The sequence below is a fragment of the Ursus arctos genome, unplaced genomic scaffold (assembly GCF_023065955.2).
Source record: "Ursus arctos isolate Adak ecotype North America unplaced genomic scaffold, UrsArc2.0 scaffold_15, whole genome shotgun sequence".
NCBI classification, from domain to species: Eukaryota; Metazoa; Chordata; class Mammalia; order Carnivora; family Ursidae; genus Ursus; species Ursus arctos.
The window spans coordinates 38910229-38923955 of NW_026622819.1; the positions used below are offsets into that span (position 1 = coordinate 38910229).

The window sequence follows — 13727 nt, forward strand, 5'->3', positions numbered from 1 at the left end:
AGGAAAAGAATAAAATACAGGATGGAAACAACAGTCCTCCCCGGTTGCCTTTCATGGGAAATGACAGCTCAATCTGGCTACCATTAAAATTACCTTACACTTTTCATTACCATGGGTGATGTCCCCACTGCCTGATGGAGAAGCACTCCCTGTTTCTGTTGCCCTGGACAACCCTATTTGTCAGATTCACTGACTCTCACATATGCCCCCCCTTTTTTCAATCTCCTCGGGTCCCCATAGGCAGGATAAGTAGCCGTCAGGGAGGTGGGAGCTGGCAGGTGAAAGGGGTGGGAGGCCATCTGCCCCATCTGATCTGCTGGAGACAAGCTTGTCCCCTGCTTCATTGTTTGTTTGTTCAATCCTTCCTTCCTTCATTCAATCCCCTAGACATCCACTCACCCATATTTCTTCCCAAACATCCTTCTATCCATCTATCTACCCAACCACCTTTCACTCATCCACTCATCCATCCATCCATCCATCCATTCATCCATTCATCCATTCATTAATTTATTCATTCCAGAAATATTTGTTGTGTGGAATATATGCCAGCTTGGTTTCTCTTCAACAGCAAATGAGGTCAAGCCTCCCTGGAGACCACTGACATGGCATTTTCTTTTACTTCTCCAGTGTTTTCCGGGATAGTCCATAGGGGTGCAGGGAAAAAAAAAATCTCACAACTTCTATTCATATTTATTTTTTATCCCTTAAAAGTTTCTACTGAGTACATGTTTTACAATGAACATAGTGCATTAATAGTATACAGTTTAAAACTGCATGCTCAAAAATATTGCAATCAAGAAGGGCAAAATCCAAAGATTTTGCCTTCGCTGCTATGAAGAATAGAGTCAGAAGGCAATGTAGGATAGACAGGGCCTAGCACTTGGAGTGAAAGGCACAGAGAGGTACCAGTACCAGGACGCTGGTTGGCTAGAAAATATGCCCGCGCCTGAGAGCAGGTGAGCCCTCCTTTGTTCGCGTGTACTGTGCACCGTCTCCCGCGGAGCGAGAGCTCAGGCAAGTCCTGCCCTGGTCCAGCTCTTCTTCCACTGTGCACCCTTCCGCAAAGGGACGTTTGGGCTGTGGCCTGGACTTCAGGCCAAGTGGAGGTCTCTAAGTAACCTCACTCCCTGACAGCATGTCCTGAATCTCACTGCACAAGTAAAAGTAAAGATTGTCAGTGTGTTGTTCTAATTTAATAATAATATGAGTATCTTACATTGATGTAACTTTTGCTCTCATTCACATCCCATTTCTTCTATCTTTGAAGGAAAAAGATGAACTCAGACAAATCGACGTTTTTGCTAATACAGACAATTTTTTTTTAGCACTGTGTCAATTCATATAAATGTCTTCCTAATGCGCCCATCATAAGGCCGAGTGAACCTATCCTGTTCTTGGATACGATGCTCTCAAGCTGCAAAGCTGAAAGCTACTCTCTTCTTTCATAGGCGCTGAAAGGTTGGTCTTTGCCTATGTCTTGGGAAGTGTGAGCACCTTCAAACACTTACAGAAGGGTTCTTTTGTTTCTGCCTCTGTAGAATGGATTAATATATAGGGACCGACTTACCAGGAAGCTGTAAGTCATGAGGAGACCAAATGTGTGAGGCCAAGAAATCAATATTCTAGCCTCATGTTTTGACAGAAACTGTTTATCTGTAGCAATAGTCAGTTGAAAAGTGTGCCTTTAATATGCAGACAAGAGTTCCTGGGTGTCTGGGTGGCTCAGTAATTAAGCGGCTGCCTTCAGCTCAGGGCGTGATCCCGGCTTTCTGGAATCAAGCCCCACATCGGGCTTCTCTGCTGGGAGCCTGCTTCTTCCTCTCCCACTCCCCCTGCTTGTGTTCCCTCTCTCGCTGGCTGTCTCTCTCTCTCTCTCTCTCAAATGAATAAATAAAATCTTAAAAAAAAAAGAGTTCTTGTTCATTGGATGAGTCTTTTAAATAACTTAATGATTTAACAAAGTCATGTATGGACTCGAAGCAGTGGTCTTCTTTTTTTATTGAACAATCATAAACTTTGCCTTTTAAAACAAATACTAACAGCTTATTCAGCTTACATTCAAAGAGCCTCCCGCACACACATTCACAACTCCGTTGGCAAACTTTGAGAATAAAATATAGGTAAATAGTGAAATCATTCTTAAATAATCTTCACTCCAAATAAAATACTTCTGCAAATATTTCCTGACAAACTCTAGTACAACAGACCTGTTTGTGCTGAGACCTCCCGAGTGTACTTATAAGTCCACTTATCAACCAACTTTAAAGGAAAGAAAAAGAAGAAAATGAACAATATTTTAAAGTTGACATTTCCTCTTGAAAATTGACTCTTTTCCAAACCTCCTAAAAGAGTATTTTCTACTTTAAATCTGAAACTCACCTAAGTCACTGCACTTACTTTTAAATAAATTCCTTCTGTTGTTCATTTTCTGACAGTTTATAAATCCATAATGACTATTTTTTCCTAGGTTTTTCTTATGCTTATTACCATTAATATTACTATAATTATTAATAATAAATTTACCATGCCTTGGATGTTTGGAAACCTTACAGAGTTACACCTTTATTCTACCCATTTTAAACAAACAGTCTTTCGTTCATCTTCTCAAGAAGGTGATAAGTATGGGTTTGGAGGATGACTCATGCTAACATAATTGTTTACAAAACTATATAAATATTTACCTTTACACCTCCTCCAAGTGGACAAAATACTTCCTAGCTCTCTCAGTCTGGGGCGACATTCTTTAAAACCATGTATGGGAGCGTATGTTTGCCCTCTGCCCCCAAATCATCCTTCAGATACGGAAACCTGGGCATGACAAGTAGCAGCCCTTTGAAACCTGCCTCAAGTCAAGGTTACGACTCACACTCCCACAAGCTTCAAACATCCCACTTCCTTCAGGGGTTGTTTTGTTTTGAAGTTTCCCAAACTAAATAAAAAGCAGAACTAAATCCTATGGATGCTACCACAAGGAAGACCTGAATATCACACTCCCCCACCCCGCCCCCACCTTCTCTCACTCCTAACTCTCCCTCCATCCTGTATCCCAACATCAGTGTGCATCCGAGTCACGGACACGTGACTCACTCTGGTCGTCAGCTCTGGCTAGCTCTCTCTTTGGCTGATCTGCAACCACATTATCTAAATTGCATTTTCAGTTCTCCAGTATTCCTATAAACACATATTTAACAAATCTATATGCATTCAAATATTTAACAGATATCTAAAAGTGTTCAGTCATATGCATTTTATGGATTGTTAGTAGCCTACTTTTTTTTTCCGGACCCACACACTTGGCCTCCCAATATCACATGTCCATATGCTATAATCTAGACAGTTCTTAAAATGTTGGCTGTGTGTTGAATGATCATTAAAATAAGAGTCTTCTCTCAGAAATCCCACCCAGGATCAGCGAGGATTTAACCATTTCATTACAGGAGAGCGGGCATTCTCTTTTACGAGCTCTTCTCTCACAGCATTGCCGTCTCCAGATGCCATGTCATGCTCTGAAATGAGAAGGAATACAAATCATGTCCAGATGTTTATAACTCTAAGATGAAGAATGTTTTATCTTACTTTTGTACTTCAAGGGATGTACTATAAAATCTTTAATAGATTCAAAGAGTCTGCTCACTGTATTCACCCACTCTCTGTTAATCGGCACCTGCCATCTGCGTCAGCACCCCCTGAAGGATTTCTCTTCATATACCTATCATCCCTGGACATTATCTTATACCTGCATTTGTCTTTTCTTTCATGTATTATCTCACTCCACCACTAGAACATCAGCTCCAAGAAGGCAGGGGCTTTGTTTTGTTCACTGCTACTACAGTGCCTGGAACATAGTAGGCGCTTAATAAATACTTATGGAATGAGCAAATGAAAGAATAGATCTCTAAGTAAGACTTTCATACTATCTGGTATGGAAGAGGGCTTAGCTTATTGTGTGGCACCAGAAGGCAGATGGCAGCTCAAAGACAGAACTTTTATAAAGATCGCTCTTGTTCTGCATAGAAGTTTATAATATTTAGAATTTTCCAAAGTGAAAGTTGTCTGCTTCCAGGAGTAGCGAGGTGTGTTTGCTTCAACGGTGCACATCTTCATATGGAACGCTGTCTGGTTAGTGCAGCCTGGCAGATGAGTGTGAGCAAAGTAATCAAACATTCCTGATCGTACTGTCCCTACCCCCCCCCCTTAAGAATTATTTGTAAATTCCAAGTCTTAGAAAATTGGAAATCTCACAACAGTAACAACAACAACAACTAGAACTAGGTAGCCAGGAAAGCCACTTGCTAAGACTGTAGTAGCCAATAGATAGAAAACTAGAGAAGATAAGCTCATGCAATCGGGGTATGGAAGGGACCTCAAGAAGTCCCTGTGCGGGTGAACCTTGGAACCACTTACACAGGCTTTGTAAACAGATCTGTCTAGAGGTGAAGCCCACAGCAGGACTGAGCCCCCAAGTCCCCTCCTATAAACAGTGGCACATGCATCCCGACAAGTCCAACAGGGACAACGCACCACTGAGCAGAGACGCTCCTCTGCGTCCTCTCCATGAGGCCTTTAGGAGATACTGCTCTCCAGCCTGAACCTGACTAAGGTTTACCAAGATTACACTAGACATCATCTTTTGCTCCTCCTTTAGCTAATGGAAGCAAACACCTTAGGTCAGAAAATGCTTTTCCCATAAATTTCTACTAAGAATCTTGATGCCTAATTTGAGTATAGAAATATTTTTTGTGTAACCCCTAATGTAACTTCTACCCAGCAAAATATCAGTGTCCAAATCATCTATACGGTAGTCAAGATATCTGCAAAATCTGCATGCACATGACAGAGGGTGACAGGCTTAAGGGAAAGAGACTGCACAAAAGTCCAGCAGAGAAGAGGACGTGTGGCTGGGTGTGCAGTAGGAGGGATGGGCGTTCCCTTCCTGAAGATTATTCCAAAAGAGCTCTCGTGGCCTCCCAAACATTGATCCCAAACACCAGATTCACAAGGGATTCAATTGTCTCTTGGTGGGAAAGGTTTAAGTGCAACCATAAATGAATGAAGAGGAATACAAAAGTTGTTCTTCAAAGTGCTCCGTAGCCTGCAGTTTTAAGAAAGCAAAATGAGACAAAAGACCCAAGTGTTTGAGACAGCTAGCTGGACTAAGACAATATGTTTCAAACTTGTACTGAAGTAATCAAATCATTCAAAAAATGTGTAGTCTTGGAAAGTAGATTGATGGTTACCAAGGGTTGGGGGGTGGGTTATGAGGAATGGGGGCAACTGCTTAATGGATAGTGGGGTTTTATTTTGAGCTGGTGAGAATGTTCTAGAACTGGACTGAAGTGGCAGCTATGCAGTATTGTTAACATACTAACTGCCACTGAACTGTTCACTTCAAAATGGTTCATTTTATGTTATGTAAATTTCACCTCAATACGAAATGTGTTTTTAGGACTTAAAACTCAATCTTTTTCCATTTTGTTTTTCAAGGACTATAGGACAAGTCATAAGTACTTAAAATATTAATGATGACCTCAACTTCCAGATCAAATATTCACAAAGATACTTACCTGATAGCTTTAAAGGGGGGTGTGTGTTCATTTTAAATTAATGTTTAAGGGCATGGCCACACCTCGACATAAAAATTCACTTAAACATACAGTTATTTCCTCTTTCTCTTAATGTACTTACTTGTATCCGTGTGTAAGAAGGAGGTAAAGCTGGATAATAAGTACATTTGCCAAATATTTCAAATCTTAGTTAACTCGAAGCGCAAAGAACCAGAAACAAAAACTAAATGAAATGGATGTGGATTGTCAACTATTTATATCTAAGGGAGGGGGGAATCGCACAGTTTGTTGATACGAGCAGTTACTATGGCTACATGTTGGTTTAAATGAGCTACTTTCAATTTAATGAAGCTTTACTGTACTGGTCATTTATTCCACAAGATAACCAAATATGTCCACAGCACCCTCTCATATGCTGTATTTCTCACATTTTAATAACCCGGATACAAAATACACATGCGTGAACAAGCATCATGTGACTATAGCTACAATTTCATTCAAAGGCTTAGAGATAATTCCCAAATCTCAATCACAGATACGGTCTCTTATCCTCTCCCAAATCCATAAAAAATGCATGCTTGGAAATATTCCATATAAATATTTCCATTTTGTTAAAAAAAAAGAAGAAATGTTCAATATTTTCTATCTTGGCTCTTAAACCTTATCTGATAAATTCTTGAGTGTATTTTTCCTACATGAATTCGAAAGAGAAGTAGCTTTGTCTAGTACGTATGTAAAACAGATCACTGAAGAATTCAAAGAACTTTGTATATCTTGGTTGTTTTCTTATTACAGGTGTGTTGGTAATCAATCATGTTTATTCTCCATAAAACTGGGTAAACTTTATGGAAGAATGTATGATGCCCCAAATTAATAATGAAATCTTAAAAAAAAAAAAAAAACAGCAACAGCAACCAAACTCAACCACCACTACTTTCCCCTGAGAAAAATAAAGAACAAAATCATTCAAACCAATGCTTTATTCTCATCATCTATATTTCTTAAGTATTCAAACTGAAAATGAGGTTATTTTTCCAGTGTTTACACTGAAATCAATTCATACCTGTGTGAGAAACAAATCTCCTGTTGGAAGACTTGGCTACTGAATATTGGAAGAAGGGAAATTTCAGACACTTGCCGGTCGCTCTGTCACATATGCCCGACTGACAGTTGCAAGTCTCCCGGCATTCCATCCCGAAGGTGCCGTAGGGGCAGTCTGAGGACAAAGGGGAGGTTTAGAGAGAGAGCCGCTCCCTGGGCACAAGCCCCCCGTCTCACAGCCCCTGTGCGCCCAGCCTCCAGATTCTGAATAAGCCTCACGAATCTAGACTGTCAGGTAAAATCCAATTCTTAAAAAAAGCCAAGCTTTGGAAGTTGGTACTTTCAGTCACAAATGTGAAATCGCACACTAAGACCAGATCACGGACACCTCAGCTGTCGTGTCCTGCCGTGAAGTTTAGTTGAAGATAGCCACACATAACCAACGTCCTTGAACCAGCCTTAATTCTGTTCACTTTCTGTTTCAATACCAGGTAGGTTCTCGTAGTTTCCTTAGACGGCTCCCGTGACAGCTCAGTGAGGTGGGCAATTGAACAGACACAGGCATCAGCTTCTCAAAGAGTTTAAAGGATGTGATGCTGCCTTTGAATCCACCGTCTTCACCCACAAAATACTATTTCAAATGTATAGGAAAGGGCTCCGTCCACACTAGCCAGGGGCTGAGGAGGGTGTCAGGCCGGCTCTCCATGAAGTGATCAATCCTTGGTCTGCTCCGGCTCTGATCAATTCCCTTCTCTGTTGAAATGGCAGCACAATTTACCTAATTCTCCCGGATGCTGAGAGGATTTACTAGTAAAACCTTCTGCAAATCTAAGATGCAACACGCTAAGAAGAACAAGAGAGCTGAGAATTTACCTGTTTACCTCCCCAAATCTGGAAGCATTTAGAGCTTCGATGTGTTCATATTTAGACTAAAACATGCTATACTGAGAAGAGGACAAACCCATTTATTACAAATGCAGGGTCTTTATGACAGAAACAGCATCTCAACAGACAACCCAGTCTTTTTTTTTTTTTTTTTTTTTTTGGTGACCCAGTCCTTAACAAGCAGGCAGAATAGATGCAGAATATTTATTCTCTTGGCGTGAGAACATCCTCGTAAGTGTACGATCACACCTGGGCAAAGAGCAAGCAGTGCAGCAGCTGAGCCCTTGGCAATCTAATATTCCACAGAACGATCAAGGTAGATGTTGATGAAATGTATTTTTGGAAGAGATTTAGGATTCTTCTTACCGTCACTCTTCAGATTACAGAGGAGCCTGGTTTTTTCTTGTGGAAAAGCGCACAGGATTGGGATGTGACTGTGTCTCTAGTGATATCGAAAACTAAAACTTGAGCCAAATTCTCAGTTATCCTTCTATTGCAACCCCCAGTGTCCTGAATAGCACTGGGTGGCTAGCAGGTGTTCAGTAAACACGTGTTGGCTGGCTGACTGTTGGCAGCATAATGCCAAACATCTGAATATGTAGAAAATATCTGGATGTGCAGCTTAAGTATACAGTTTTCCTATGAGTGTTCTGTGAAAAAGCTGAAGGAGGGAGTTTGCCTACAGCGAAATTCAACATCTCTGTGTAGAGCTGCTGAGGTTTACACAGGGTCACTATTTCCAGCAGAGAGAAAAATGTTCGAAACTAGACTCGCTTGCAATCTGAAGTGTGCCAAAAAGAACAATCTTAAATACATTTAAAAAATCTATTCCATTAACAGCCACCTCAGTCATTCAGTAGAATGTTAGACTGCTAAAGATCCCAGATGCCTTGCAATGTTTCTTTACCCATATGTGACGGTGCATTTACAATCACATTTGTAGAGGCGATTTTTATGCCAAGAGAAAAAGCAATCTACTGCATATACTTGCTATACCATAAGGATGATCGTATTAACCACTTCCTCCCTGATTTCCTTATGTGAAATCCTGTAATTTACAGAAAATATAGATCCTAGGCAGCTTAAACATTTGTGAATGTTCACCCCAAAAAAGGTCCTCAATATTCTACCTTTCATTGGTTATGAACAAAAATAAACTGAGCAAAAAATAAGATTCTCCTAATAGTCCAAGCATTTATTTCCTAATCTTTAGTATATGCTATAGATTAAAAGGTAAATTAATTTATAAAATATTTGTCTAAAAGGTAGGTGAATTAATGAGACTGTCTCAATGGGGGATGATTACCATTCATAAAATCATACCACTGTATTAAATACATAACATAGAAGAATGAAATCAGAAAGAAAATAGAAGAAATAAATTTCCCAGTCCCTTTAATTGTTTTAAAAGCTTATTTTTATTACAAAACTGATGAATTGGGCTATAACATATGTGTTTCATCTTGATAACAGCTTTTAATGATGAGATCATGAGGTCTCCATGTATAGAGTATCTTAAAATCACCATTCTTTTGATTCTAAACATTTTAAACTATAGTCACTAGGTTTGAAATAAATTCTATAAATGTGTAACTACATCGTTTAGCTATGATTTCAATCTAATGACATTTTTCATTAAGTCTTTCAATGCTCATTCTTTACAGACTTCCAATTTTTATTTTTCTTTACTGTTATTTTTACTTGTCTTGAATCATCTGCTATTTTTCTAGTTGACCAAACACCTTTATAGAGTGGAAGGGGGTTTGTTTATAATTCAGGGTACCCTCTGTCAAGAATGTGAGTCATTCTTAAGCCCACCCTATTTCACAAAGTGCATTAGTGTTCATCAGAATATTTGATCCTGAGAGATGCCCTCCAACCCCCGGACCCTTTCAAGATCAAAGAATCACTAAGCCCGGGGCTAGACATCACTAGAGGTTATCAAGTGCAGACCTCCGTAATCACTGCGTTGCAGAAGAGAGAGCACCTAAACCATCCAAACAGATTACCTGTCAAGTTCCTAAAGTTTTCCAGAAGGGGAGGCCACACAATTTTTCATTGCAACTTTTTTCTTAAATCTCCTACGCATAGGAGTGAAATGCCCTGTGCTTTCCTGCACACCGGGTTCAGCTGCTGTTTGCAGAGTTCTCCTTCTCTCTCTCTCTCTCTCTGCCATTGACAACACCTGTGCGGGGCCTTGTCCCTAAGCCACCTGCATTTTCCCTCTTGTCCTTGGCAGCAAAGCCTTCACACCTCCCACGCTGGCTACAAGCCCTCCGTGTGCCCCCCGGGGCAGGGAGAAGCAAGGGGTCAGCCTTTACCTTTGCAGATCCCGAACTCGTCGCCGAAGTCATCCTCCTCACTGTAGAACTGACACCTGAGCCCCGGGCCGCACTTGACGCCGTCCATGGCCGACACGGTGCGGTAGCAGGTCTCGCCCAGCCCCGCAGCGCACACCCGGCAGCAGCCGCAGTCGTCCAGCACTGTCCTCTTGCAGCGCAGGCTGCTTTTGCACGCGGCGCTGTCGCAGCGCTCGGGGCAGTCCACCGCATACTTGGCGCTCCGGGCCACCGCCAGGTGCGCAGGTACCAGGAGCGTGGCCAGCAGCAAGAGGCTCTTCATGTTTCCCCGAGGGCTCTGGCTCAGCTTCCCGCGGGCGGCGTGGTCTGTGCTGGCGGGAAGCAGCTGTCCAAAGTGGTAGCTGAGCCTCTGCCTACACGTTTATGAGTTTTATACACTGGGTTGCCCGCATGCTTCCCCGTCATCAATTTCCTCAACCCAGCAGCAGCGCTGTCCTCTTGCCAGGCTCTCTTGTTTTAGTTTATGAAATCCAGGATGAAGGCTGGATTAACACGCCGCTGCCATCCAGGAATTGAAAAGCCCAAGCTGATGTCATCTGTTATGTTTAGATGGTTGTTTTGCATGAGCACTGAAAAACTCGCTCACATCCGTCTCAAGGGCTCAAGGACGTCTGTGAAGAGGGAATAAAGAAGGTTGCATACCCTCCTTCAGGACAGGGATTGTTCTGACGCCGGCATATCAGTTGGGCTGCGGCTTTGTCTCAGAGCCTCTGTAGTGGAGAGGAAAATGATATCGACGTGAATCATCAGGAGGAAAGAAGCTCCTTTAAACAAAATAAATAAACATTTGGTATTTCCCCTCAATAAATAACAATGAGATCATTTGAAAGAAGAAAGAGTTATATTGTGCCTTTTCAATACTTACAAGAAAGACAATATTTTGAAAGGGATTTTTTAAGGACCCCTCTCTTCCTTCCTCCCGCCCCTCCCCTCAAATGTTATCTCTAAAACAATTCCTAGCATGTGTATCTAAGTTGATCGTGGATGGAGCTATATTTCTAGTAAGATGTTAAACTGAGAATTTTCTTTAAAATCAATACAAAACCCACAAAAGAGGTAAGATGCTGCTGGCACTGTTTCTGGGTGATTCAGTTCTGGAAAAACTTATCAGTTGGACTTCTTCTGACCCAGAACTCCCTGGGGAGAGGGCTCATCCATCACCACGTCTGCCTGTCCAATGACTGAACCCATTCGGAGCTCTTCCCCTCACTCCTGGCATCTGTCAGGGCCCTCACTAAAAACCGCCAAGCAAGGCAGCCAGCCCAAGGAAACAAGTGAGCCAGCAGGGAAATCGGAACGTGGCCCAGAGAGGCAAGTCACAGGGAAGGGAAAACATTACCCATCGGGAAACAGGGTCTTCGAGCTATGGAGGTCACAGGGCCTAGGTCCCACTGGGGAACACAGAACAGTCCTCTCACAGTATCAGCTGGACCAGTGCCTCATGGAGCAAGGATTGTGGGGCAGAAAGAGCAAGCGAAAGAGGAGAGAGCAGAGCTCTTACACCAGCTGTGTGTTGGGTCCCCAGTCCCACCCCCAACCAGTCAAATCAAAGTCAGCATAAGCCCGCTGTCATCTAGCAACTATTCAACCAATGAAGTTGACAGATGACTCTTGGTCCGTCACAGATTAGCTATGGACAAGGCACAGGACTTCTCTCAGCCTCAGTGTCCTCTTCTGAGAATTGTTAGGCTAGTTGGTCTCTGAAATTCTTACCCCCGCTAGAAGATGCGGCTGAGGCCGTTGGGTGGGACTTGATGATGAGGCTTCCAAATCGCAATTTTAGGAAGATGGGAGGAACAGAATCCGGAATGCAGGGAATTGAGGGAGTGGGGAATCAAGGCAAGAGTCTTAGCTTCCAATTTCCCAAATTTTCCATGCAATTCTATTCAAAATAGGCTATCTGTGTCTCCCCAGAAGCAAACACAGGCTTAGCAAATGCACACTCTGATTTATTATTTTCAATAGTGGGGTGCACACTATGTGCCAATCACCATTTGGAAGCATTTTATAGGTATTAACTCAACTTGTTCCTCAACACAATCTCACGAAGTCGGTACTATTATCATGCCTATTTTATGAATGAGGAAACTGAGTCAGAACAAGTTTAAGTAATTAGCTCAGGTCCCCATAATGTCAGGGATGGAACTTGAGCCAAGTCAGTCTAATGTCAAAGCCACACGCTCCATTGCCTATGATGACACAGTGGTGCTTCCATGGGGAATGGTTCTGATGGCCTACTTTACAATTTAGGCTGACCTTGGAAAAGGTTACTGAACACCATTTTCTGAGGAAGGAGTGGTTAGCTGGAATAATGATTAATAAGAATATCTAACTATTTTAGAAATCTCACTGTGTGCCAGACACCATGCAGAGCACTTTATATGGATTACCGTACGTAATTTTCAAAACAACCTCAACACGTAGGTACTGTTCTTTTTTTTTTTTTTTTTAAGATTTTATTTATTTATTTGACAGAGAGACAGCCAGCGAGAGAGGGAACACAGGCAGGGGGAGTGGGAGAGGAAGAAGCAGGCTCCCAGTGGAGGAGCCCGACGTGGGGCTCTATCTCAGGACTCCGGGATCACGCCCTGAGCCGAAGGCAGACACTTAACGACTGTGCTACCCAGGCGCCCCTGCGCTACCCAGGCGCCCCCGTGGGTACTATTCTTATCCGCACGTTAGAGGTGAAAAATCTGAGGTCTTGAGTTGTTAAGTGACTTGTCCAAGGACACAAAGTTAGCACATGGTGGAACCGGGACTCAAAACCTGAAGCAGATTGTTCCTAGAGACTGGAATAGGGATTGCAAAATCAAACATATGCAGGTACCAATCCGGTGGCCCAAGTGGGTAAAGTGAGAAGATAAACCAGATGTGAGTGGGAATGAGCAGAGCTGTTCTCCTTAGAGCATATGCCTCCGCTAAGGGAAGTAGCCCTCGTTAGGAGAGGCTGTCTGCTGCCATGCAGGAATAGGAGCCCACTGGGCCAAATCTTCTATTTTTTTTTTTTAAAGAGAAGGTAGAACTCAGACTTTCAAAGGTAATATCCGACTTTTTAAATGTTGGCCAGTATTTCGTTCAAATTATAAAACATTATATGCACCCTTATTTCTTACGGGCAGGATCCAGTCTGTCATCATTTTGGTCTTGCTATAAATTTTGGATTCTGACAGTGCTGGATTCGAATCACTGCTCCGCCACTTCCTACCTAAGAGGCTCTGAAACCTAGTCTAACATCTCTAAACTTCCATTTTGTCTTTGTGTAGAGTGGAACTAACACCCTCTTCATAGGGCCATTGTAGGGATTGGTAAGAAGGGATGGAAAGTGTTTCTCGTAGTATGCATGCATAAAATGATGGCTATTCTTCATTTTTAAAACATCATCATCATAGAGTTGGCAATGAATAAAGAGAAATAATAAAAACATAAGAACCTTCTGATCTTTTATAGGAATTGAAGGAAGAAGCAATAAAGGCCTTGCGGATCAACATCACGAGTGGTAGGGGAAGAAGGAGAAGAGGATCTCATGGACAACCATCTTCTTCATTCCCCAAAATCAATAATACTTTTGGTAAAGGACAAGTAAATTGCGAGAAGAAGTAATTTGAGGTACCAAACCCGCAGCAATAGTAAGCCCAAACATGTGCCCTGAAGAGTGGAGGAGATATGCTCAACAGAGTTCGTAAGTAGTGGAACTATCTCAACATGTAGTTCCTAACGACTCATTCTTGGGGAACGTTCCATTCCTTCCAAGACCCAACAAAAACTGTTTGTCCCAGCAGAATCCCTATGGGATTTATATCTAGTTGTATTTCTGTCTTTCCCAACCGGGAACCCAGCTCAACCACTCTTCTGAGGGAAGTTAGCAATGGCCACA

General features: G+C 42.2%; 1 protein-coding gene across 1 annotated transcript; it reads right to left on the minus strand.

Annotated features, from left to right (window-relative positions):
- Window positions 1–1983: 1983 nt before the first annotated feature.
- Window positions 1984–10563, minus strand: ESM1 (endothelial cell specific molecule 1). The gene is made up of 3 exons (XM_026510699.4): window positions 9815–10563; window positions 6631–6783; window positions 1984–3509 (listed from the first exon to the last, which is right to left on the minus strand). Exons 1-3 carry the CDS (start codon window positions 10113–10115, stop codon window positions 3412–3414), a joined length of 552 nt encoding a protein of 183 aa, XP_026366484.1. The 5' UTR covers window positions 10116–10563; the 3' UTR covers window positions 1984–3411.
- Between the last annotated feature and the right edge of the window lie 3164 nt (window positions 10564–13727).